Source organism: Zosterops lateralis, assembly GCF_965231275.1.
Source record: "Zosterops lateralis genome assembly, chromosome: 8".
In the NCBI taxonomy this organism is placed as follows: Eukaryota; Metazoa; Chordata; class Aves; order Passeriformes; family Zosteropidae; genus Zosterops; species Zosterops lateralis.
In genome coordinates this window covers 23,168,068-23,194,040 of record NC_139768.1, presented here as the reverse complement: position 1 = coordinate 23,194,040, position 25,973 = coordinate 23,168,068, and the positions used below count along the sequence as shown (strand labels likewise).

At 42.2% G+C, this 25,973-nt stretch overlaps 2 protein-coding genes across 5 annotated transcripts in view; one reads left to right on the top strand and one right to left on the bottom strand.

Annotated features, from left to right (window-relative positions):
• Nucleotides 1-10,210, bottom strand: part of SEC23IP (SEC23 interacting protein) — a 20,643-nt gene extending 10,433 nt beyond the window's left edge. The window contains exons 1-8 of the mRNA XM_083866345.1: nucleotides 10,057-10,210; nucleotides 5,981-6,489; nucleotides 4,424-4,619; nucleotides 3,696-3,889; nucleotides 3,303-3,392; nucleotides 2,013-2,133; nucleotides 1,590-1,679; nucleotides 808-949 (exon numbers count right to left, since the gene is read on the bottom strand). Coding sequence (XP_083722471.1) covers nucleotides 808-949; nucleotides 1,590-1,679; nucleotides 2,013-2,133; nucleotides 3,303-3,392; nucleotides 3,696-3,889; nucleotides 4,424-4,619; nucleotides 5,981-6,489; nucleotides 10,057-10,198 — 1,484 coding nt within the window. The 5' untranslated portion in view covers nucleotides 10,199-10,210. The remainder of the gene's footprint in view (nucleotides 1-807; nucleotides 950-1,589; nucleotides 1,680-2,012; nucleotides 2,134-3,302; nucleotides 3,393-3,695; nucleotides 3,890-4,423; nucleotides 4,620-5,980; nucleotides 6,490-10,056) is intronic.
• On the top strand, nucleotides 10,129-25,973 carry MCMBP (minichromosome maintenance complex binding protein). Of its 4 annotated transcripts, none has more exons than XM_083866349.1 (16): nucleotides 10,129-10,159; nucleotides 11,082-11,167; nucleotides 12,764-12,904; nucleotides 13,165-13,206; nucleotides 13,668-13,769; nucleotides 14,262-14,391; nucleotides 15,008-15,159; nucleotides 15,886-15,986; nucleotides 17,773-17,942; nucleotides 18,768-18,891; nucleotides 20,038-20,155; nucleotides 20,752-20,917; nucleotides 22,687-22,820; nucleotides 23,374-23,538; nucleotides 23,928-24,016; nucleotides 24,277-25,973. In XM_083866349.1, exons 3-16 carry the CDS (start codon nucleotides 12,830-12,832, stop codon nucleotides 24,401-24,403), a joined length of 1,695 nt encoding a protein of 564 aa, XP_083722475.1. In that variant the 5' UTR covers nucleotides 10,129-10,159; nucleotides 11,082-11,167; nucleotides 12,764-12,829; the 3' UTR covers nucleotides 24,404-25,973. The 4 variants fall into 4 exon arrangements, with proteins under 4 accessions (XP_083722475.1, XP_083722474.1, XP_083722473.1 ...); XM_083866348.1 differs by lacking the exon at nucleotides 10,129-10,159 and adding an exon at nucleotides 10,381-10,487; XM_083866347.1 differs by lacking the exon at nucleotides 10,129-10,159 and having other exon boundaries at nucleotides 10,946-11,167; nucleotides 14,268-14,391.

Sequence of the window (25,973 nt, the reverse complement as noted above, 5' to 3'; positions counted from 1 at the left end):
TTGAGACTGCCTGGTTTGATGAACAGAATAAGGATCCCTCCTCATGTAGTGCTCAAGTGCAAATAAAACACCAAAGCTGGAGGAAAGCAGTGTGATTTGACTGAGCTAGAACAGTCTGGAGAACATCAGCATCGATTTAAGTGGCACAGGTTGCCACCCTCACAATTTTTACTTGCCCAGTTTTGAGCAAGGGAAACAGCTTGAAATGTGAAGTCACAGCAAAGGGGTAGGCACAGAGAAGGATTTTAAAACAGATTTTTAAACGCTGTAACACTCTTACCCAAAAATAGATACTTTGCTTCAAAAAAAACAAAAAACCCCTAGCTCAAGTGCCTAATCATAGTTCAGGCATTCCTCTAGGACTGGACAGAGGGCTCAATGCCTTCCTCAGAAGTAACTCCTAGGGTCAAACTCAATCAGACTGCAGGAAAGTAAAGAACAGAAAACTCTCTACTCTAAATTGTCCACACCTCATGGACAAAACATCTCCAGGCTCACCACCTCATCCTTGTGATCATAATCTCTACACACTCACTCATCATCAAGTATCATGCACTCTGATGCAAATCCAGTACTGAAAAGTTGTGTGCATGAAAATAAACCAGAGAAATATTCCTCATGCCTTTCCAGCTTTCCAAATACCCCTCATCAAAATGTTAATTTAAAAAAAAAATCTGCAATTCTCTAATCCAGTCATACATTTACTCATGCAGCCTGCAGAGCATATGAACTGCTCTTTTTCTCCACTTTCCATAACCTGTTAAAAAGCAGCTTTTGAGATGTTTTCAACATTAAAAATGCCCTCACCTGTCTACACCTGTTGCATCTCCATGCAGAGAACTATGCCAATGAACTGGAAGGAATTCCACCCTGCTCACTTTGCGTTCTTCCAAACATTTCTTAAAGTGAGTCTGCAACAACTTCAGAGAAACAGTCCTAAAATCATCAACTAGGAAGAAAAAGAATAATGAAAATCTGATTGCTGCAATACTCAAGTAACACATGAATAGTCCCCTCTTCCCCTTAATTTCACAAGATAGTCAGAATACAAATGATGGAAAAATCTGGAAAAATCTTTTCAATCTTTAAAAAATAAGAAAGTACAAATTTTATTAGAGTGGATTTTCTAGCAAGCTCCTATTTATCTCACAATGCCTGACAGTTCACACCATAATCAGACAGGGCTTTCTTAATTTACTCAGTTGTACTGGAGTGTATTTATTTAAAAAAAAAAAAAAAAAAAAAAAAAAAAAAGCAAACACAAAACCACACCACACAAAGCAAACACACTCACTCACACCACAAAAAGTAAAAAACAAAAATCAACCAAAAAACCCCTCACCACACATCCAAAACTCAAATCACCCTGCAAGTGTGACATAGAGCACTAATAATAACAGCTAAAGCTTCAAGTTTGACAGAACACAGATTCTGCCTTTGGAATATAATAATGAAAAAAATTGAACTTCTTAACGTCAGAGACTTCTCTTAAAAAAAAAAATAAAAACATGCTTATGTGAATATGAGCTAAGGAGAGCCCCATTTAAATAGTAAGAATACAACTTCTCATTATACAAGCCCAAACTTACCACATTCAACAATGCTTCTAAACCTCAAGTCACATACAGGACCTATGCCATGAACCATAAATACCAGATGGTCAATTTGGGACATTTCTCCTGTAGAGCAAAAAAAAGGAAAACATTCAGAGTACCAGTATGTACTGCAGGAGTGAAGTTCAGAGTGTAGGAAGTGTAATACACACTTGTTTTAGAAAGCCTAGTACATAACATGGTTCAGGACATAACAGAGCCCACAGGACTCCTTTGATTGAAATACCCCAAAACCAGATAACCTCATCAAGCAGCTGAGATGAAGGAATAACTTCAATCCTTAGACTCCAGGCAGAACCAGCACACAGGCACCCCACCCACTATTGTCCAGCTTCTGCACAGATCCAAACTGACTGCTCCCAGTGCAGACCCAAGCACACCAGGAATCTCATCACCTACCATCAGGAATCTCATCATGGTCATCATCAATTCCACGTTTCACTACCCTTGGCCTTGCCTGCCCATCTTGAGTGGTGCCCCATTCATCTGGTGTGGCAGAAGGCTGGAACTGAACTATGACCTGCAACAAATACAGTGTCCAATTCCAACCACAGAAAACCCTCATGACTCATACTGTTAGTCTGAAAGCACTGCATGGCTGTACATATTTTTTGATTGTTTTATCCTGCATCTGAAAATCAAATATTTGATTCCACAAAAGCCTCATTAGTGTGAAAAGCAAACAGATGACTCAAAGTAACCACAAGGTGAAGAAGCTGGGTCTGCTCAGTGATTCTGAACCATTTTAACTCCTGGGCCAAGCATTAGTCAAGCTCCTCCTTCCTAGTGTCCAGTATCCACTGTTCCTTAGCAGATTACTGCTAATGTGAGGAAATTGAATGCCACCTGATTTACAATAACTATCACAAGGAAAAAATGGGAAAAAAAAAAAAAAAAGCGCAGTGCTTTTCAGGGAAGGACAGCATCTGAAGTAGTCCAGAAACTGTAAAAAGTGAGGAATTTAGAAGTACAGTTGTTTATAGGACTTAGAGTCTGAACTCATATTTATGACACCAAGTGGTTTAAATGCCCCGTCTCTAGATTTTTACTGGACAGAATTCCCTAATCAGTATTATTAAACACTTCAAGTAGGAGCAACCATGCTCTTTTCTGGCCCTTGGATAGTTTTGTGTATTAATTACTGCATCTGTGATAAGTGAACAGTTAACAGCATTGATCAATAAGGCTGAAGTCCATATTTTAATCATATGAGACTGTTCACAGTAGGGTAACTTCTAAAGCTTGTCTTTCTATACTTTCTTATGGCCTGAAAATAAGCAGAAACCTTCTCAGGCCCTAAAGAAACGATTTACTTTTTAGCTAGATTAATGCTCTTCTCCACATGAAAGCTCTTCATTTTAATTTTCTTTCATTTGGGACAGACTGAGGTTAAACTAATTCAAATTGCTTACCATTTGCTGCCAGTTAAGCTTAGCCAAAATATTTACTATGCAAACCCTTATTCTCTTCAGGTTTCAGAAAGCATTGTGTTTTAACCACAGGACAGCACATTGACGCAAGCACAAGTTCAGTGTTCTGCAAACTTGATCATCTTTAATGCACACACACCCAGAACAACCAACTGGTACGTTTCATGCAAGATTAAGACCACATCCAATTCATGCTTCCATCCATTTGCTCGCTCCCCCTTAATGAATCCCGCAAGATACAACTGCCAAAATCAATTACCTTGGGATTATGCATAACAATTGTCTCCCCGTTTGGAAATTCAAGTCGTCGATGCCATTGATTTGTAGTTACAGCCCTTTTATATTCTGCCTGAAACAGTAAACAAGTTACACAAAATCAGCATGGCAACCTTCTCAGTGTTTTGTGGCCTCATGTAACGCTACAGTTCAAATTTACATAAATTGCTTTATATAAAAACGTCACACAAGCAGATTTGAGGTCAGAGCAGTGCAGGACTGATGCAGGAGCAATGTGGCCTTCTAGACACTCCTCTTTCTGGGATTTGCTTATGTTCCAGAAAGTGCTTTCTGAAAATCATTTCCATGGAACAGAAAGGAGAGTTTCTAAGGCGATTAACACAAGGAACTACCAAGGTGCCTGTGCCTCACTGACCTCCAGTTTGTCACTGAAGTCCTCAGTGTAGGGGATGAAGCGGCTGTCCTTGTCCCCCTTGTAGAACCAGAGGCAGCGCCGCACCTCCGAGGGCTCCTCGTCCCAGTACACGGCTTTCCTCAGGCGCTCGTACAGGAACACGTCGTAGCGGCCGCCGTCCGTGCTCAGCACCACGCTCTCGGGGTCAGGCTGGACTGGACACACAGACACACCTGGTTACCACCACACCGACACAGCTCTGCCCCCTCAGCACAGCCCCAGACACTCCTGGGGCATTAGAGTGACAGTCACACCATGGCAGAGACGCATTGTAATGCCCTGATGCTTCTATAATGCTTCTATAGGCTCTGAACACAACAAAAAGCTTGGAGAAACTCCCAAATACAAATACTTATTCCATAATTGGCAGTTTAACACAAAGGCAACTCAAGACACAAATTACTATATACAGAATTATATATATATATAGAATATGTATGTGTATATATGTATATATCTATATATATAAATATATAGATATATAGAATTCTATATTAAAATCTGATACCTATTTGGGATAGTACATCTCAACACTGACAGCATCAAGTAGTGAGGATGTCAGTGAAATAAATTAAGTGGCACAAAATACATCTTTAAAACCTTACTTATGACTGACACACACACGAGTGGCAATACCCCTCTATTTTCCTTTAGTCCTTCTGCTCACCTCTGGATAAGACAGGACTTACCAGAATTATAGATCTCCTCTAGTTTTGCAGAGTCCAGAATGCTGAATGGCATCCAGATTTGCTTGTCCTCCACCTCCTTACAGTAGAACCAGTGGGGCTGAACTGGCTCATATTGGTTCTGCAGCAGCACAGGAGGGGCTGGGACCAGGGGCCCTGCAGGCCTGGCAGGCTGGAGCTGGGACTGGGACTGTGGAAACTGAAAAGAGATGGGCTCAGCACCTCAGTCTCACAGGGTCCTTACAGAACTCTTCTATACTTTGCTATAGGGAAAACTCTAAAACTTTATTTCTAACGCATTTTCCTCCCCAAGAACATGACCTTCCATTCTAAAAATATTGTCCACTTTACCACTGTTAAAAATTGCCATGGTTTAGCATCATGATTACCTAAAATCAGTGAGATTTGAAATATTCTCTTAAATTTTCAAAACTTGAGCTGAACTTGTTTCTTACAGCCACAAAATTTGATACAAAAATAAGAACACATTCTTCTCATTTTTCATTTACACATAATTATATAATTTCATTTACATATAATTATGCTTTTGCATAAAGACTCCTGATTTTAACAAGCGGCTACTTCAGCGATAGCTCTCTTCCTGAAAAATGACCAGAACAGGAAGATTTCAAACTCAAATGCAACATCAGTGGCACAAGAAAAGTAATTGATTTTGAAAGGGTCTACAACCTACATAGAGGTGATTTCATACAAATTGTACAAAATCCCAGTCAGCCCAACTAAAAGCAACAGATGTCAGCAGTAGGAACTGCCTTGGTCGATGACACATTTAAAGAGGGGAAAAAAAGGGTGCCAGAATATTGTATAATATATAAAATCCAACAAACAGAAGTTCTGTACTTATATAATCTAAAACTCCAGACTGTTTAGGTTCTACTGCCTTTGCTATGCTTTGTCATGATATAACCTTCACATTTCTTATTCGTTATAAGAGAAATACAGCAATAGCTCAGGCAAAAATAAAAACAGGTTTTGCTGTTTTCAAGGCAAATGTGCCAGGTTTTATTAACCCATTGGCATTGTTTTAATAATGTTTCTGTGCAGGTAAAAAAGAATGAAGATTACTGCTTTATATCACACAAAATCCTCAACAATGTGTTTCAAAGAGTTTGCTGACAATTTTATGTGACTTAGTTTCAAAAAGTTCTGGCTTCACCAACAAAACCAGCTTAAAAAGAGATTTTAGCCCATATCTTTGAAATGGCTGAATGACCTGATTCAAAGCTGAGGCACAAAAAATGCAGCAGCACAGCTGAAACTCAGCAAACTCAGAAACCCACAGAAAAGAGCAACAGAACTTCACAACCTGGCTTTATTCCTGATGCCCAGAGGCTCCCAGAGCTACAGCCTCAGCGTACACTCACTTCAAAGATCAGGAAGTTTTCCTGGAACAACAGTTCCAAGCTCCTTCTAGTGAAAAGCTTTTGCTGTTATAAACGGTTCAAGACTTCTCCTGGTTTTTTTTTTTGCAGAGAAGAAAAGTATTCAAAAGCTCAAATAGACAGTTGAAAGAGGAAAGCGACTGAAGGAGCCACATACCTGTGTCAGCGGCCCCGGGGGTGTCTGGTACATCTGCACGGGTGGCACAGGGGACGCTGTGGCAGGGGGGTGGCCCTGCTGCAGCTGGGGCGGGGTGAGGTAGGGGTTGGCCCTGCTGCTCAGGGTGGTGTGCCTGTAGGGGTTGTAGCCCTGCTGCTGCGGGGTCCCCGCAGTGCTGGCAGGTGGGGGACAGCTCTGCTGAGGGGGCTGGTAAGGTGCCATTCCCACCTGGGAAGTGGGTGGTGCACTGTAATTCTGGGATTTGGGAATATGTGGTGGAAAGGCATTTTGGCCATCTTGTGACCCGAGGGGAAGTGAAGTGGGAGGTCTGGAGAAGGCTGGTGCTCCCACTGGTGTGGAAACAGTTGTTAAGGGGGGCTGCCCAATACTTCCAAAGGGATCACTGCTGCTGGGAACTTGAGAGAAGTAGCTGAAAGTCTGTGGTGGGTTGGGGCTGGCTGATGTCTGACCCAAGAAGCTGTCCTCTTCCCCAACATCTGCAGAATCATCTGCAAAAACAAAAGGATCACCAGAGATCTTGTGAGAGCTTCAAATCACTGTATAGGATCAAAATGTTCTGTAATACCATCAGCTATGGCCATAACGGTTGGTACCCATAAAGTTTGCACATCCTTGATTCAGCACATCATAAAATGAAACAGAAGATACCAAGTCTTCAAGAACACTTAAAATGGACTGTGAAAGTCACTCAGTGTACACAGAAAAAGTAACAAATATTAAATAAGAAACCAAAATACAACTGGAGTCGGGACCTTTACAGGGCAATCTGCCAAGCACTAAAATCCCTCCCAACTTTACTTATCCCTCCAAATGCAAGAACAACCTTGGTTCATATCCTTCCACCACAAAAACAGCTACTAAGCATAGGACTTTATGCTCCAGTTTTAGGTTAGAGCTTAAAAACATTCCTAAATAACCTAAACTTACCTAAACTTGGTTAAACCATCCATTCTTGCCTGCTCCTTCAGCAGAGCCCTCTCAAGGTTTCCCATCTGACTTGCAAGGTGGCCATAACTCATGATCTCAAGCCACTTAAGAAGCAGGACTTACTCCAGTTTTCCCTAAAAATCCTACTCTAGACTTGCATAAAAGCCACATCTCTGATGCAGAAAAATCAGCCCCCATCATGCATAATTGCAGGAGAGGATTTAAAAAGATGCAAGGCCAAAATGCCCTTTTCCATGGAGAAAATAAATAAAAGAGGTCCTGCTCAATCACAGTTTTCTACTTTGCAGTGATCTAGGAACAAGCCGGAAGACAGGAGGTTTGTCATGATTTGAGGTCTCACAGTAAGCACACCTAAGGCTGTGACGGCACAAGCAGCAGTGCCTGTCTGCTGAGGGAACAGCACCTTGCAAGGAGTCAGGGCCACCTGCAGAAACCAGCAGTTTCACCTGCCTGGCAATCAAATGACTCCAAGGTGGGATCTCTGTGGGGAAGACACCACAGAGCATCTCTGCTGCTCAGTCCCCAGGCAGAGTCTCTGCAGCCAACAACAAATGCCTTTATCCACAGCCAACACAACTCTAATAGGGAACATCAAGGGAGTACAAGGGAATCCACAGAGAAGTCTCCCTAGGAAGCTGCTGTTCTAATTAATTAATCATAACAGACTTAGCTGCCAAGATTAAAAAGAACTATTTTAACCATCTTTTATTTAGTCTATGCAGACAGTGTCAATTTGAGGCATCACCTGGATTTATCAATTCCTCTTGCTTTCACCTACAGCACTTGATCCCAATTTGAGGAACAAAGCCAAAATCTCTCCGTGAGCCACTGTGTGGAGAAAGCTGAAACCACCTAGATCCAATGACCACCCTGAAATCAGGCCTGGGGATCATCTCCCAGTTTCAAGAAGTAGCCATTTATGCTAAATAAAAGGTCTCAGTTTCTGAGAAACCACCTTCCTTTCACATTTCATAAATAGTGTGGGACAGAGATGCACACTGCCAACCACACTGTCAACTCTCAGCTTTCCCAAACAACTGGCAGCAGAGCAGGCCCTTCACCTCACCGTGTCAGGCCACCATAAACATGCAGCAGTGTGCTCAAGAGTTCTCAGGGCCTCTAGCAAATGAACATTCACAAAACACCTACTGTTCTTCAGTTTCAAAGAGGTTTTGGAGATTTAGCCCAAGTGCAGCTTTCCTTGCAAAGTGAGGTTGACAGAAGTTCTGCCAAAAAACAACCCCATAGGTATATATGTGGGTATATATGTACCCACATGCAGCTTCCAACACAAAACATTACTGTTTATCTTGACTTTTTCTAATTTTGCAAAAACTATGTTGGAAAAACAAGTATATCATACAAATGTAAAAAAATGAGTGTACAGCTTTGGTGTGTGTTCTCCCCATGCACAGAACAGTCTTTCTTCACCTGTGACTGTGCCAACCCCCTGTACTTCCCTCCCTACACGAGGCAGAACTTTGTCATTCACAGACTGTCACCAGACAACCACAAGTGACATCAGTCCACGCCCTCACTGGGAACACTCCTCCCTGCCTACAGTAAATGTATTGGCTACATCACCCACACCTGAGCCAGAAAATGCATCTTATTGTCAAACTACAAAGCTCACACCACTAACTACTGACTCTTGGAGACAGATAAACAAATGAATGACTGCACACAGCTCCCAAATGCTGGCTGTTGGGCATCAAACAAATCCCTGGATTGATTATTACATTTTACACAATTTAAAATTATGATTCCAATATTCCATGCAGCAAGAAAATCACAACAACACCTGGCTGGACAGATGGTGAACATTTGACAGGACATGGGCCTTACTTGGACTGACATAGAATGTGGCACAACCTTTGACACTGAAAGTCACTCCAGCTGCAAAAACATGAATCCTCACCTGATCAAATTTTAAGTCACATGGAGAACATAAGATTCACCACATTAATCAAATCCCATCAGATTTTCTCCCTGGCTGGCTCCAAAATGTTCAGGCAATTGCCAGGACAGTCATTTATGTAAAGCTATTAGCCAGATCACTTTAAAATTACTTTATTTTCTTAATGAAAAACTAATGTATATTTGCATGAAAGAAAAGCTATGAAGATTGCACAGTGGAATCAATAAACATACCAATTATCTAGATACCACAAGTAAGTAGGAGTAAAAATTTAGTACTTTTATCCCCCCTACCCAGAAAAATGTAGCTGATCTAAAAAACTATTCCAAAGTCATACTTGGCAAATATTTTATTAAATCTGCAGAGAACTACCACACTGATTTCCAGCTATATTAATACTTATTTTAGCCAGGACACAACAGTGTTGAAATGAAGCCTTGAACACTCAGCATAGAATAGTTTGAGTTAAAAGGGACCTTCAAAGGTCATTAGTCCAATCCCAACGTGTACAATACAATAAAATCTAATATACCTCGTTTCTAGACGCATTTCTAGTGTTTCAAGCTTAAATCTCTGACTGAACACATTCCCAGAAAAATCCATTCCTTTATCTGAAACTGCCTGAGCATCAGATTTTAAGTTGCACGCCCAAGTGTTGGGAACACCATTAAAGCTCCAGGAGAAAAGGACATTAGAACCCGGATTAAATTAGCAAGGGTATTTAAGGTGACTGCTTAACGGGCTATTTCCAAACCGGGAAAAGAGAAGATAACATGAGAGAGAGGCTTAAAAAACGCGAAAACATTAAGTACACGGTGAATGGAAGCACTGACGCGTCGGTGAGCTGGAAGAGCGATGATCAGCGCCCGTCCTTAGACACAGCGCTAAAAATCACACACACAAGCAATAAGTAGGGGAAGTAGAAAAAATTTAGTGCCGGAAAGCGGAAAATGTAATCCCGAGCAGCGTCTCTCCCGAGGCACCAGCAGAGACACCGGGCTGGGGAGCCCCAGCGCCGGGGGGAGCCCGCACGTACCGGGCTGGGGAGCCCCAGCGCCGGGGGGGGCCCGCACGTACCGGGCCCCAGGCCCGCAGCCCCACCGGAGCCCCGGCCCGGCTCCCCCGGCCCTTCCCGGCGGTGACGGCAGCCCGCACATCCCCTGCGCTCCCTCCTTCCCTGTCTCCGTACCGGCGGGCAGCAGCGCGGGGCCGGGCGGCGCGGCCGGAGCCTGGCTGACGGGGATGAAGGGCACGTTGAAGCTGAACTCGGTGGCGGAGGAGGCGAAGAGCAGGTTGGTGCCGGTGCCTCCCCCGGGCTTCGCCGCCGCCATGGCCGCGCCCCGGCCACGTCCGTGCCCCGGCCCCTTCCGCCCTCACCCAAGATGGCGGCGGCGGCGGCGCGCAGCCGTGCGGGGCGAGGGGCGGGCCCGGCCGCCATTCCCGCAGGAAGAGGAGGAGGAGGGCGCGCAGCGGGAGGAGGAGGAAGCGGAGGAAGCGGTGGCGGGCCCCGCGCTGGGCTGGCGAGCGGGACTCGGCGGGCGCAGGGTGCCGGCAGCCCCGCCATGCCGTGCGTGGGCGACTGGCTGAACAGCCCCCTGAGCATCGTGCAGGGCATCTTCGGTGAGGCGGGCCCGCGGCCCGGGCGGAGCGGGGGCGCCCCGAGGGAGAGCGCCCGGAACAGGACGGCGCCTTCCCTCGCGGGGTGGTGGCGGGGCAGCGGAGGGGCCGGCTGCGTGTCTTATGTATCTGCCCTATATCTTATATACCCCGTGTCCAGCGTGCGTTCCGCGTATCTCGCGTGTCCCTGTTCCGGCGACAAGGCGGGCTGTGCTGTCTGCGCGCTGAGGGCGGCGCGGGGTCACCGCCGCTACCAGCCCCGCTAGTGCCTGCCGGGCTTCATCTGAACTAAAACAATACCGAATTAACAATTTCTGCAGCCGACACAGCGTGGAAAGCGGTGCCTCGGCACCTGCCCTTTCCCACTGGGGCTTTGCGGGGCTTTCCCTCTCCTCCAGGAATGGCTCCGGGCTGCTTGGCTGGCCTGGAAGGCTCTGAAATGGGAAGTCAGTGAATTGCAGGGGGAATAAATTAGTCTAAGATGCACTTCCCTAAGAAAAAAGTAAAAGTTGGGTTTGTTTGATATGCTGGGAGAATGCTGGATAAAAACTCTTTTATGTGGTGCTAATAGGCACATAAATGTGTTTGGTTTTGTAGCCCAAAATGTTCCAAATTCTGATTGGGAGAAGAAGGTAACCGAATACTTCAAGGAGAAATTAAAAGAAAATAATGCTACTAACTGGGTAAGAGCGTTTTATTCTTTTCGAGTTACACTTTCTTTTCTTAAGCTTCATTATAATTTACATTTTATTGCGATGTCTCGTTTTTGATAAGTCTTGCCTTTTCACGGTAAGGGCTCAGCTGCATTTCAGGCCCGGGCTTTGGGAGTGGAATTCACACCTCGGCTGCTTTAACCTGAGTGCAGAGCCAGGCTGTGAAATCCCAGCCCATCCATCCCCTTCGGCACCCTCCTTCCCCCAGGCCACCGCTGCTGGTGCTGCCACTCCGTAGCACAGTCAGTAGATGGCAGGAGATGACAAATATTGTCATTTTTGGGGAAGTGTGAGTCCTTGGCGTGCACCACGAGCTTCTCGGCTGCTGGTTATAAACCCCTTCTAAGGAGCTTTTATCACCATGCTGGAAACTTGTCTGGGTTGAATAAATAGTTGCCTGGACCTTCAGGTTTTAAGGAAAAAAAATGCTTTTCCTACTAAAACTGTGCTTTATTAGGCTGGGTCAGGCCTGGTTTGTGCAGTTAGCAGGGAAGATGTGCTTTAGACTTTAAAAATAAAATCTGCACAGTTGAGTTCAAAAGCTGGTACTTTCCTAAAAGGCTGTAGCAGCAATGATAAAATGGAACTGATAAGGGGATTAGAAACTTTGATATCAAATCTATTCTACTTATGCCTAAAAACAGGTGAAAATGAATTGTTTTCTTTTTCAGTCAGTGAAAGTATTCTGTACTTAATATTAAATGGTAGCTTAAAGCATAAATGGCAAAATTGAGTAAAATTTATAACATCAGAAGGAATTGAAATCACATTTTCATACTCAAAACAACCATGAGAGGATATACTTTTGTTAAAATGCCACTTTCTATAGGGCCACTTTTGGGTTTTGTTGTATTTTAATGTTGGATGTGGGCTTTTTCAACAAAGACTTTATTTTCAAATTTAGAAAACTATTCATATTGCAAGTCTCCTTCTTTCAAGTTATACCACGTGCTTAGGCATTGATTTTTTTGTCTTTCTGTTTTCCCATTGTCATGTAAAACTGTGTGAAAAAGACTTCCCCGATGTGGACTTGGAAATTAACATACAGGTTTTCCAGGACCTTTTGTTATAACAAGTTGTGCATGCAAATTGCTCTAGTGCTGCTGGTACATAGCACATGGTGGAAATGTTGTTAAGTAGAAATAAGTTAAGTGATAAATTCTGTTTAATCCTGCAGCTGCAATAGTCGTAAAAGTTAAAAGTTGGTTTCAAATGTTGTACAGTTTTCATACAGTTCCAGTGACCTATAACCACTTCTTTCACAGTCCAATATTGGGACTGGTGGTTTTGGGACTGGAAGAATTTGGGAACTGTTAAGTGCCTGGTAATTGTAACAATTATCTTTAACAGCCATTGCAGAAAGTTGTTGGGATAGCTACACTTTGTTACTGCTTAGATTAGGATGGGAGATGCACTCAGAAAATATTAAGTGTGCTATATATATAGGGGTTTGAGGAGGAGGATGTACTGGTTGTTCAGAGAATTCAGTTTTTGTGCTGCTTTTGGCTTAATTCAGAGCACTGCTCAATATATGCCAATTGTATAGAGCAATGTCTCTTTTCACAGGTTCCATCACTGAATGATGTTCCTGTACATTACCTAAAACCCAACAGCTTAGTGAAATTTCGCTGCATGGTCCAAGATATGTTTGATCCTGAGTTCTACATGGCAGTGTATGAAACAGTTGACCCAAACACAAATGCACGTGTAAGTGAAATACTGATTTGTCACTTTACTCATTCTGGTCTTTGTATTTCTCTGGTTTGTGAGTTAAATCTATGGAGTCTGGACACTGATAGTAACAGTGTTCAGCTCCAGTGGCATCAGTAAAACAGAGCCTGTTACATTTCTATTGGAATAGAAAATGATGTCTGTGAGGGACTTTGGACTGCGGTGATTTTGGTGGGATTTGTGTTCAGGATGCTGTCAGAAACACAATGACTGCATTGCCTTTTCCCTCTTGACAGGTTTTGCATTTTGGTAAATACAGAGATGTGGCAGAATGTGGGGTAAGTTATATAAATTATATGAACTTAGAGAATAAATATTGGATGGAAATTTGCAGTTTTATAAGTGTGACAGAGTTTCTTTGGTACTTGGTAATGGATTCCTGAAGATACTGCTTTAAATGCGAAATTAATCTTCAGTTTGGAAAGCAGAGTATTCATAACTGCTCACTGTCATTCTGATTTCAGCAGGCTTCCAGCTGTTTCTGTTGTATTTAAAATTTGTTTTGGTTGAGTGGAGGGGAGAGTGCCCATGACCTTGAAACTGTCTGTTATGGAAAATAGTTACTTTTGGTAGCGCAGTGCAATTTGAGTCAAAACATTATATATTCTCTTTTTCTTGAGTTGTGTAGTCTTGCATGTTAATTGTAACTTCTGGCTGAGTAACTGAATCTGTGGGTTTAGCTTAAAAAAAGAAAACAAACAGTAATCAGATTTTAAACAAATTTCTCTTGGTATTCCAGCCTCAGCAGGAAATTGATTTGAACTCCTCACAAACAGTCACCTCGGAGAGACAGACTTTCTACTGTGTTCCAGTGCCTGGTGAATCAGCATGGGTGAAAGAAATATCTTTTTTGACTGAGCCGGTGTTTTGTTATGCAGTCTACAGTCAGTGGTCCCCAACTAATTAATTAGATTTAAGGAGATAAGTTCATTTAAAATTTGTTGGGTTTTTTTTAGCGGATCTGGAGAGCTGATAAGTGTAGAAAGAGGAAAAAAAGAAAGTTGATGGTGTGTAATATGCACAAAGAGGATGCAAATGAATTTAGGAGCATTTGTTTTGATTTAGTAGACATTTTTGCTTGGGAGAGTCTTGAAAATTTCTGTTAATGCCTAGTTGCAAATGCTCAGGAAAAGAGAAACTTCAGCTGAGCCATTGACATTTTCTACAGCAGGACAGTTACACAGTGAGACTCTCCTATAAAACACCTGTGTCCTATAAAACAGCTGTAGCTGAGCGTGTTAAGATTAGGATTTTGTTTACAACTAAACCTACTAAACCTGAGTGTGGCTGAGTTTCCTGGTCAGTGTGTGGGCTCCTTGACCCGCAGTCGCAGGCGTACGTCAGCGCCAGCCAAGCCCGAGTCAGCCCCTCCACCTCCTACACCCCCAGTCGCCACAAGAGGAGCTACGAGGAGGATGAGGACATGGATCTGCACCCCTCCAAACAGAAGGAGCAGCACATGGGTAAGAGCTGCTGTTGATGAATAGTTGTTCTGATGTCTTTCCAGGATTTGGCAGAAAAATCAGTGCTAAAAGCTGAAATATTTGCAGCTGTTTTAATTATTAGTGTTGTTGCAGCCTTTGTGATTCGGAGGCTTTGTTGAAGTCAATGGTTTGATTTGAAGGAGTGTGGGAGAGCCTACAGTGTTATATGTGTGTTGTGTGACTTGCTGACAATCTACAGAGGTTCTTAATATAAACTGGTTTTTATGCATATTCTGACCTGTTTTTTTAAACATGAAGTGTAGAAAAAAATTGCCTTTGCAGTCCTATGGACTATAGGAAAAAAAATCAGTGTTTGAACCCTGATTTAAACACTGCATTTTGAAAATCAGATTTCCTGCCATGTTAGGGTTTCCAAGGCATATAGATCTTTGCTAGTACACTTAACTTGATTACATAAAATATGCACTTGTGAGACTTCTCATATTAAGACTATATTCTGTTAAGTATATTGCATTATTAAATATTCTTGTCTCAGATGTCTTGTTAAATTAGTTTTATTCTGTGTTGCTCACTGAAGAAAGTTGTTCAGTTCTGGATTTCTGTTTAAAAATCCTACAAATCATGTGTTTTTCAGGCAGTGGAAGTGATATCCATGGATGTGTGGAGCCAAAGAGATTAGAAACAGAAGCTTCTGCAGGTCATCATGTCATTTCTCCCAACTGCTCCCCTCCACTTGACCTGAATTTCCCCTTGCCAGGAGAGAAGGGACCAGCGTGTCTTGTGAAGGTAAGAGCCAGAGAGTGATGAGCAGGGCTGTGCTCTCAGTGAGGCAGACAGAATCAGCCTTGCAGTGGTTTGTAGGCACAGAAATTGTGTCTCGAGTCCACAATTTTGTTTCTAGGAGATAATTACATTTTTTCTCTTTGCTAACACAATGTTTCTCTTCTTGAGTGCTGCCTTTGAATTGCTGGGATCCTTCAGCCGCATTTATTAGAGCTTGCACCTTCTCCCCCCTCTTAGTTTAAAAAAAAAGATTCCACTATTAGATGCTTGAGAGTGTAGCTGATATTGAGCCCTGCTTTTTCTTTAGGATATCTCCTCTAATTGAAAAACAACTGTGAAAAACCACGCTGGAAAACCAATAAACTACACATTTGTGTATTGAATTTGAAATAGTCCTTGATTCACTGCTATGCTATGTTACCATGAAACTTTAACACAGAATTTCCCTGCTGTTGCTGTATTGACTTCTCTCTTATTCAGCAAATCTTGATGAATCAGAGTAGAATACAATTGTTCACACTTGTGTGGCAAAGAATGCAAATAGAAAAAGCATGGAATCAGAGAAACTCCCTTTTCCAGGGTAAGCTTACTGACACTGAGGGCAAGGGGAGACCTCTTCACTCAGGCTGTTCTCAGTCCACAGTTGAGTCTCCTGAGTTTCCTTTGTGTTTTTCTGCTGTCCTGCATGTGGCCCATCTGCCTCTGCATTTTATTTTCTGTTTGGGGCAGGTTTATGAGAATTGGGAGAGCTTCAAAGTCAATGATGTGCTGGAGGTGTTTGGTGTTCTGTCTGTGGACCCCGTGCTGAGCATAGTGAACAGTGAAGAGAGGTAAGACTCCCCTGAAATACAGGTTTTTATTGCAGTGAGCAGACAAGGAAATGTGTAAATACATGATAATTATGCTTAAGAAGTGAATTTTGTTGCTTTAAAATAGCTTGATGAGAAAAGTGTTAAATCCAGCATCCTGGAAACCGAAGCCCAGTGTGCTCTGGTACATCCATATCCTTGGATACCCAGTGCATCTTTTTTTAGGTGGTTGTACAGTCTGTAAAGCAGAAAATGCTTTATGGCTAAATGTTTTATACTCTTTCATGTGTACTAAACTTTCAGTGAATAGGTGAATAGTGAACAAAAAATTTCAAGGAAATGTTAAAATTATAGAATGTCCTTTTGAAATAATTTCTAAGGCCATGAAGGTTGTTACCAGAAATGTAAGCATTTCTGAAGAATATTTTTTAAAAAGTTTGCATGTCTGTATGGAGAGTTATAGTTACCAAAATGAGTAAAAAATGGGTTGATTTTTCATTAATTAAGGTATCTCATCTTCTTAATCCACTGATAGAGACTTCCCATTTCACCTGCTATTCTGCAGTTCCTTGCCTGAAAAAACACAAAATAATTTAGGATGCAAGAAGTCAATTTTCAAAATAAAACTCTTGACAAAAATCTAGAATAATTCCTGCTGATTTCTTGAACATTGCACTCTGAATCATTTCTGTTGGTGAGTTTGTTTATCTGTCTGGCAAGTACAATACCCAGAGTGCAGTGTAAATCCTTTATAGTGCCAACTTCTTAAAAATTAACTCAGCCTGGTCAGCTGCTTTTTGTTATCATCTGTGTGACAGCTAATCCCAGACTGACAGCTCAGTTGCTCTGTCACAGGTGCTTGTGGGTTTTTTCCCTGTGTCATTCTATAATGAGAAGACAAAATGGTGGCATTTAGCAACATTTTGAATGCAAACAAAAGAAATCTCCTTTCATGGAAAGAGTGGATAGTGTGTGGGTGAACTGCTGAAGTGGCTTTGAAGTTATAAAGCCTGACAGGTTCTAAAACCAGTACAAGAAGATGAAATTTGTGATAAACTTTACTGTCATCTGGTAGAGTCACTTTAGGGATTTTTACTTTCTAAAAATGAAAATTAACAACCACCTGTAAGAAATTTTGTAAGACATATTTAGGGAGAGCAAAACTTGTGTATCTGAACACTTAAATTAAGAGGTAATACCTCCAGGTTCCAGCAGAGGTATATTAGGATTTATTTATTCACAGTTCATTTACTCAGGCAGTGGTAGAGCTGTGACTGTCTAGAAGATCTTGTCAGGCTCCAGAGCCTGGTAGGATGTGACAATCCCACATGTGTATACAGAGACAAATGTAATAAATGACCTTTTTTTTTTAAGCCTCTGTTTAGATTTCATTCAGTACAGGCTGGACAGAACAGTGTGTAATATTTTACTTGAAGGTACAATCTATTAAATGGTGCAGCAAATAATAAATGTGGTTTTGTTTGTGGGACTTGGTTTTATGGGGTTTTTTGTTGGATTGTTTGTTTTTTTCCTTCAGAAAAATATGACTTGATTGTTTTCTGAAAATAATAGAATCAAGATATTTTGGGTTAAGCCTGCTTTGGTGTTAATATGTCATTATGCAGTTGTGACTAAGTATTTATGGTGCTTATAAAGATCCTAAAGAAGGTAGTTTGAGTGTGGGAGGAGTCACCAGGAGCTGGGAGGGATGTTGTTTGTTGCTCTGTTCTTGGCCTGGTTCCAGCAGCTCCGGGTCAGAGGCAGAGCAATTCCCCTGGAATGTTTCTGTGCTGTGTCCTCTCCCCAGGGACAGCTCAACCCTTGATCCTATGGAGTGCATGGACACAGCTGAGGAGCAGAGAGTGCACAGCCCCCCGGCCTCATTAGTGCCCCGGATCCACGTCATTTTGGCACAGAAATTGCAACACATTAACCCCTTGCTGCCTGCCTGCCTTAACGAGGAGGAGAGTAAAACCTGTGAGTGTCTCTTTCCAGGACATCTGGACAAATGCTGCTTTGCTCAGAGGCAAATGCCTCAACAGCAGGGTTTGAATTTAAATCTTGTTAGATGGAAGGACCATGCAATGCTGCACAGGATGCAGATGTTTGTGTTTATGTGATGCTTACATTTTTATTTGGCTGAAATAAATGTGATTTATGTGGAATTTGGTTTTGCATTCTATATACCTAAGGATTTTACCAAGTTGTTCAGCCATAAGATTTGATTTGTTTTCAAACAGAGTTTTGAATTGCTGGAAAATTAGATTTCCAATTTAGTGGGATACTGGAAATAAGAAACATACAGATAATATAGAGACTCATAATACTGTGCACAAAATAAGGCAATTCTGCTTTTAAGCAACTGTGCTATTCCTTGTTTGACTGTTACTTTTTTTCATTGAATTATTGCTTGCAAACCTCTGATATTTATAACTTTCTTTCTTGACTGCCTTGTATTGCTTGTTCTGAGCAATATGTAAGAGATTTTTTCTGCCTTTAATATAAAATGGAACAGCTATGGATTTTAGAAATTTGGCTCTACATTTTACAGCCTGCTGCAAATGCATTACACTTTACACAAATATCTAATTTTTTTAAAAAAATCATTTCCAAGGAAGTGTTGCGATTCAGGTTATCCAAGGCTAGTTGGAAAAAACAGTGAATGTTTGTTTATTTTTCCTAGACTGCTTTGGAATAAACATTTTTCTTTATCAAACTGTGACAGAAAGTCCAATTTATATAGAGAAAAGAGGGTGAGAAACAAGAGCATCTTCTGACATTCGTCTTCTGCTCTTTTGCCAGTTGTTTCTAATTTCATGTCTGAGCTGTCACCAGTGAGAGCAGAGTTGCTGGGGTTCCTCACCCATGCCCTGTTGGGAGACAGTTTGGCTGCTGAATATCTGATATTGCATCTCATTTCTACAGTGTAAGTATTTGCATATGTGCTGAGAATTCATGTACTTATCGTTTAAAATAAATCTCCTTCTGTGGGGTTCTTCACCAGTCTGCAAATAAATGGCAGAATTAACTGAAATAATAGTTATTTCAGTAGTAACCTTTACCTTTGTCCAGGTAGAGTTGTCTTGTCACAATGCATACAAAGGCAGATTTCAGTGTCTGAAATAACAGTAAATATTGATAAAAGACCAGCTTTATGGCAGTGTATATTTTCAGTGCCACTTTGAGAGCTGACAAAATCTCCAAGACACTTTTAAACAGAGGTATGAAAATATCTTTCTGCCTCTGACTTCTTCTAATGAGTAGGACATGCCACTGACTTGCCAAAAACAGCATTTCCTGACTGCAGGAATTATTGCTTAGATCCTACAAGGTACTGAAAGGTACATTCTGGCAATTTGTTTAATTAAATGTAAACCTGTTTAATAAGTAAGTTCAAGTGACCTATTTAGCATGTGATAGAAATTATTCTTATGTTGATTTACATTATCTCTAGGTGAAAGAGCAGCATCGTTTGACTCATTAAAATTTTAAGCATGAAACTTCAGATATTATAGTTGTCAGCCCCAAATTTAGTCATTTTAGTCTTCAAAATCAAAATGAGTTCTGTTTTCATTCTTTTTAGTGGGACTCTGAATATTCCAACACTTAGACTAGAATGTATTTTCTCTCTTAGCTGGTATCACAAAAAGGTTGAGAGTTGTCAAGAATGGGGAGAAGATACACAGTGAGAAGAGGGAGAGGAAAGCTGAGGGCAGGTAAAGGAGATGAACAAGTGTGTTAAGGAGGGAAGTTGAGATTGGGCACTAGAAAGGAAAAGAATGAAGTGTGTTCAGCAGAGTACAAGGGGAACAGAACATCTGGAGGCCATTGCAGGATGCCAGGCACTGTAAATTTCTGCTTTTGTGTGGTGCTGCAAAGCCCTGAGCAGCAGCTCCAGCCTGGCTCAGCTCCTTTGGCACTGCAGGAGGAAGGAAGCAGAGTTGGCCAGTGTTGGTGTGTGTGTTCTGAAATCCTGCTCCCTGTCAGAGACATCACACAATGTTCAAGCTGAATGACACCTGCATCCAGTGTTGGCCAGGGGTTTGCCTAACCTGTGCTGCTTTTGGTGCAGTTATGCCAGACGGGATGTGCTTCCTCTGGGAAAATTCACCGTCAACCTGAGCGGCTGTCCCCGGAGCAGCGCCTTCACGGAGCACCTGTACCGCCTCATCCAGCACCTGGTGCCAGCTGTAAGCACAGGGCAGGGGCTGGGGGATGTGTCTCACACCTTCAACCAGCTCAAGGCAGGCTGGTGAAGTGCTCTCCTGCTCCCCATTGAGAGCGGGTAACAATAAAGACGTAGCTGGTTTGTGTGGTGAAGTCTGTACCTCATTATCTAGGATGAATATGGAATGAAGTCCTCTCCTCAGAGGTATTGAACTGACAGATGCTGCATGCTTTACTTGGTCTTTCTGGATTGATGTGTTTAGACATTTGGGTCATTTAATTATGGTGTCATTAGGGTTTACTCAAGTTTGTGGATACTGCTCTGCAGAAAAGCCACAGTAATTCAGTTTGGGGTCACACCAGCAGTATTGCTGCAATAAATCATTCATTATTGAGCTCATCTGAGATGTGCAGAACAGGTGATAGCAACTCCCAACAGCAACGTTTTCCTTTGGGACATTTTTAAGGATACAGCATTTGGATATTTGGGATAAAGTGCTGCAGCACCAAGTTTTGTTTTACTAAGCAGGTTCCCAGGCCAGCTGTAGGTCCAGGAAGCAGCATTCCCTGGGGCAGCTGCAGGACAGCAGAGGTGCTGATGGGTTGTTTCTCCTTGCAGTCCTACCACCTCCGGATGAGCATCGAGAGCATGAACCAGTCGCGCTTCATCCCGCACAAGGACTACACGGCCAATCGCCTGGTCAGTGGGCTGCTGCAGCTGGCCAGCAACACCTCCCTGGTCATAGATGAGACACAACTGGAGCAGGGGCAGCTGGACACAGCAGGTACACAGCTTTTGGTGCCTGTAATCTCATTTGGGAAGTTAAAAGCTGCTGTGTTTTAGGGCAGTGGTGATATTTGTGTCCCGCTGATAAGGGGTCTCCTGCAAAACTGTTTGTGGTTTCTACATTTTATTTCATTGCTTTGAAGCAGCTTCCTGCAGCCTTCCCAGCCAACTTAAGACAAATTGGGAGTACTCTTTATTACCAAAATAACTCTGATTCATTAGAGTGGCCTTTCAGTTTCCTGTGATAGTGCATGAAGTGGGCAAAGCATATGCTGATGCCTTATGCTCTACACTTTTACTGTATATCTGGAAACCATCCCTGAGAATGCTAAAAACTGGAGAAAAAAGACTGCTCTTACTGTGTTAAAAATAGTGGGGATTCTATCTTACAAGCTGATGTAGCTCTGTGTAGCCAGCTTTCAGCAGAGCTTCAGAAATTAATTTAATTTAATTATAACTCACATAAAAGAGTTGAGTTGCATATTAAAAGCTCATTACCTGGAGAATGCACAGTGCAGGTGTTATTGGTCCTGTGCAGGGCCAGTAGTTGGAGCCCAATGATCCTGGTGGGTTCTTTCCAGCTCAGGAGATTCTATGAAACAACAACAGAAAATCACTGCAAGTGAACTTAAGTTTAAAATAAAAATGCTGTCTTAAGAAGCTGCTTTGGTTTTTTTAATTGCTGCTCTTAAAAGTTGCTAATTGAAATTATTCGATTGCTTATGAGTTTTCAGTATTTTTTGTTACTCAGCTTTAGTAAAGCTACAAAATTTTACAGTAACAAGCTCTGCATTGTCTGTTTCCAAAAAAATAGTTAAAATATGATAAACTCGCATTTAGAGAGTACTCTTGTTGTGCTGGTTTATAGGTTTTCTAAAGTGTTTGTCTGTAATGTCTAAAAATCCTTAGCATTTAGTGAAAAAATAATATTTTAAGTATTTAAAGTTGCAGATAAAAAAGGCTTGTTAATTTTATTTCATTTTTGCTGATGTGATATTGCTTTCTATTGAGTTTAGAGTAAAGTAAATTTTTTTCATTTCTTACAGCAACACTGGGAATAAGATGTAGTCCTAGAGAAGAGTGTCTTCAGATGTAGTAGTTGGTTTGGAACTCTTGGAAGTTACAGCTTAGAAATTTCAAATGGAAAAGTGTTCCAGAAGTCAACCCTAATATTAAATTTGCCTTTATTTGCTAACTTTGCCTTTATTTACAATATACTAAATTATTAATAAATATTTAAAGGCAAAACCATAACAGTAGTTTTGTCACTTGACGCAGCCACTGCTGAAGAGGAATTCAGTTTGTCAGGTATATGGCGGTAGCTCAAAGAGAGAATTCCAAGAGTCAATTAGTTAATTTGTCAGTTTTAACATTTATATTTTAAATAACTTAATTCTAGCTAAGGCAAGTGAGTACTATAAAAAAATCTGGCAAAATTAAATTGGTAGTGTTTTCTGCTTTTGAGGAGAGATTTCTTTTTTTGGTGTTTCTCTGTAAATAGATACCTGGCTTTGTAGGGCCAATGAAAACATGAGCTATAAACTCATGTACTAAGCCAGACAAAGATTAGGCCTGAAATCAAGAACTGTGGATTTTAATTCACATTAAGAAGTGGTTGTCTCTAGAAGACACCTCAAACACAAGAAGGAATGGGATGATTGCAGGAATCCTTCTGCTGGCTGCTCCTTAAAGACAGATGAGAAACAAAAATCAGGGCTGACATTTGTTTCGGTCCAGTGCTCAGGGAATTTGTTGTTGCTCTTGCAGGTGTCCGTAATGTGACAGCCCTGGGTAACCTGATCACTTGGCAGAAGGTGGATTATGACTTCAATTACCACCGGATGGAATTCCCATGCAACATTAATGTCCTCATCACTTCCGAGGGCCGCTCGCTCCTGCCGGTATGGGAAGGGCTTCCAGGATCTGCTGGGGAACTGCAGCTGGCAGCTGCTGCTCAGAGCAGGCCCTGCCAGGGACAAGTGGGGACAGGAAATGTGTCTTGTGACCAGGGAGGGTGTGACACTGGCAGTAGCTGCTGCCTTCTCCCTCGTGGCCGGAAACCTGTTCATGGGAAAACACTGAGATGGAGCTTCCCTCCTCCTCCTGAACAGGGATGGTGAGATGGGACCCATCCCTTTTACCCAGGGGTGGGTAAAGCTGCAGAGATGTGCCACTCTCAAAGCTCTCTCTGGCATGGTGTGTTCTGAGGTGATGGGCACAGATGTGGCATTGCCCCTGCAGTAGTCTGAGCTTGCAAACATCTGCTCTCTGACATTTTCCAGCTGAGCCTTTGCTCTTCTGCTTGAATCAGGAGCCGTTCAAAATACGAGCTGGAGAATGTTTCAAGAATTGAAGCTGGGAAATAGTGACTTCTGCTGCTTTTGAGAGTAAATTAGTCTTGGAATAAAAAACAGTGGGATGTGGAAAGAGATGAAATGTAAATTTCTCTTTCAGTCAGATTGCCAAGTCCACTTACAACCACAGATAATTCCCCCGAACATGGAAGAGTACATGAGCAGCCTCCTCACTGCAGTGCTGCCCTCTGTGCTGAACAAATTCCGAATTTACCTGAGTTTACTGAGGCTGCTGGACTACAGTATATCTGATGAGGTCACTAAGGTATGGACACTTCCTAATATGTTTTCAATGGTGTGTTTGGATAGAAAGCACCCCAGTAGGCAGTTACTGTACTTTTTCTGTCAGTGATTCTCCTGTAAGTTTTACAAAACCCAAACAGAAGAATTTTCACATCCTGACTGTGCCTTCAAGGATTTCTAAAGTATATACTGAATTCATTACAGATAAGAAACAAAGTATGGAGCCTGCTTTCTAACACTCATTTTGAAAATGGGCTCTTTTCAAAGATAAGAAATAGCCAGGTTTTGCTCAGGCTCACTTCTGGACAGCAATGAGTTGAAACATTTCAATCTAAAGGTGTTGAGCTCCTCAGAAGCTTGTCTCAGGGTGGAGATGACTTTGCTCCATAATTGCACACTGTGTTGTTCCAGGCAGTAGAAGAAGACTTTGTTGAAATGCGCAAGAACAACCCCGAGAGCGTCACAGCCGATGACCTGCACAAAATGCTGCTGGTGGCCAGGTGGGTGTGGTGCTCCTGTCACCACTCAGGGCTGCCCAGCAAGCTGCAAACTGAGCCAGCACTCGCTCTGCAGCTTAACTGAGTTGTGCCAGACTAGCCAGATACAATCTCCTCTGCCTTGTTCCTCTTAGTTAGGCAAAGTATTCCCTTCCTGCTTTCATCCTATGCTTTTTTGTTCCTGGGATACTGCAGGACAGCTGTGTTTGAGCTGTGCTGGGTTCTCAGCAGCTGTTCCTGACTGGCTCTTTGTGCTCCCCCAGGTTCCTGTCGCTCAGTGCGGGGCAGACGACGCTGTCCAGGGAGAGGTGGCTGAGAGCAAAGCAACTTGAGGCCCTGAGGAAGGCCAGGCTGCAGCAACAGCAAAGTGTCAATGGCAATGAACTTTAACACCTGCTGGATGTCACCCTGAAAATTTCTCTAATCCTAGGTGGAACCCATACTAAGATTGGAATATTGTTTATACCAGTTTTTGTAGATAATTTATACCAAAAAGTTACAGATATTTACCCTTGTGGCCTGAACACACTTAACTCTGTTCAGTCACCTAAACATATTTCATGGAATTTTTTTGGACCCTGTTTTGTAATTGAAAATTGGTAACATTGAGCAAATTGTTTGATATTAAACTTTAATACTGAGGTTGTATAAACTTATTTCCTTTAATAAGAAGAAAATTTAAGCCAGAGCCCTTCATACATAGCAGTGGTAGGCTCTGTTCTGGATTACATTTGTGCTCTAATTTCTGCCTGGCTGAATTGTGAGGATCAGAGCTCTCAGCTGGCCAGCAGCTGCAGCTGGAGGAGGTGCTGACTTAACTCTCTGTGCTGTTCTGTGAGCTGAGGCACATTACACTCAGAGCAGCAGCAGCTTCATTGTAATGGTATCACAGTGTGGTACCAAGCAGTGATTTGATCTTACCCATGACCAGCTCAGGTATGAAATATATTTGCCTTGTGCTTAGAGCAGACCATGACTTCTCAAATTTCTCCAAAGAGTTTTATCCTTGTTCAGCTTCTTAAAAAACCCACAGTGCCTGGTGATACTCCTGTGCTCATACAAAACTAAACTTTACTTTCTACCTTGGTAGTACTGCAGCATGTTTATATGGTTTGGATAATGTCATTGAGGCATTAGGAATGGTCTCTCCATCTCTGCTGCTGTGCAGTTTGAGCTGGTCCTCCCTCCGAGGATGTGCTGCCCCTACTTGCAGAACTTGTTTACCAAGGGTGGTTTAAAGAGTGAAATGCTGGGAGGCTGGAGGTGTGGAAACAGCCTGCAGGAACCTGTGATGGAACCATTTCCACTTCTTGCTTTAATTAATCCTGTTCAGAACAAGATAAAAGGCTCCTGCCAAGTTTTCATTAAGCTCAGGACCCCCTTTACTTAGTGCTTTCTGCTGATTGAAATCACAGGGACAGGAATCCCCTTTTTTACAGCATTTTCTTGTTCTAAACATGAGGGGGTTTGCTGTACAGCCAATCTGGAGATTTTGTCTCTTCACACTAAATAATGAGTAATTACTATGAGAAACATTTTCTGTGTATCCTAAACTTGAGCCAAGTTTGGTGCTGTTTCAAATCATTTAGAACTTTTTTTTTTTTTTCAACACTACAAATGAATATTCATGGTTTCATCTGACTTGTGCTGCATTACTGTGAAGTGAAGCAACTGAACAAAGGGGGAAGGAAATGAAGTCTCTTCAACAGGCAGCTGGGCTGGAATGCAGGGTTTGGTTCTAAGATTGCCTCAGGGGCTGGTTTTGTGCACTTGTCCATCTCCAGTATTTCATAGTTCCCAAGCTGGAAGGACATTGAGCTGGAGAGGGACAGGACAAGGGGTGATGCCTTCAAACAGAGGGTAGATTTAGATAAAATATAAATAAATTCTTCCCCATGAGAGTGGTGAGGCCCTGGCACAAGTTGTCTAGAAAAGCAGCAGCATTCTAAGAGGATAAAGA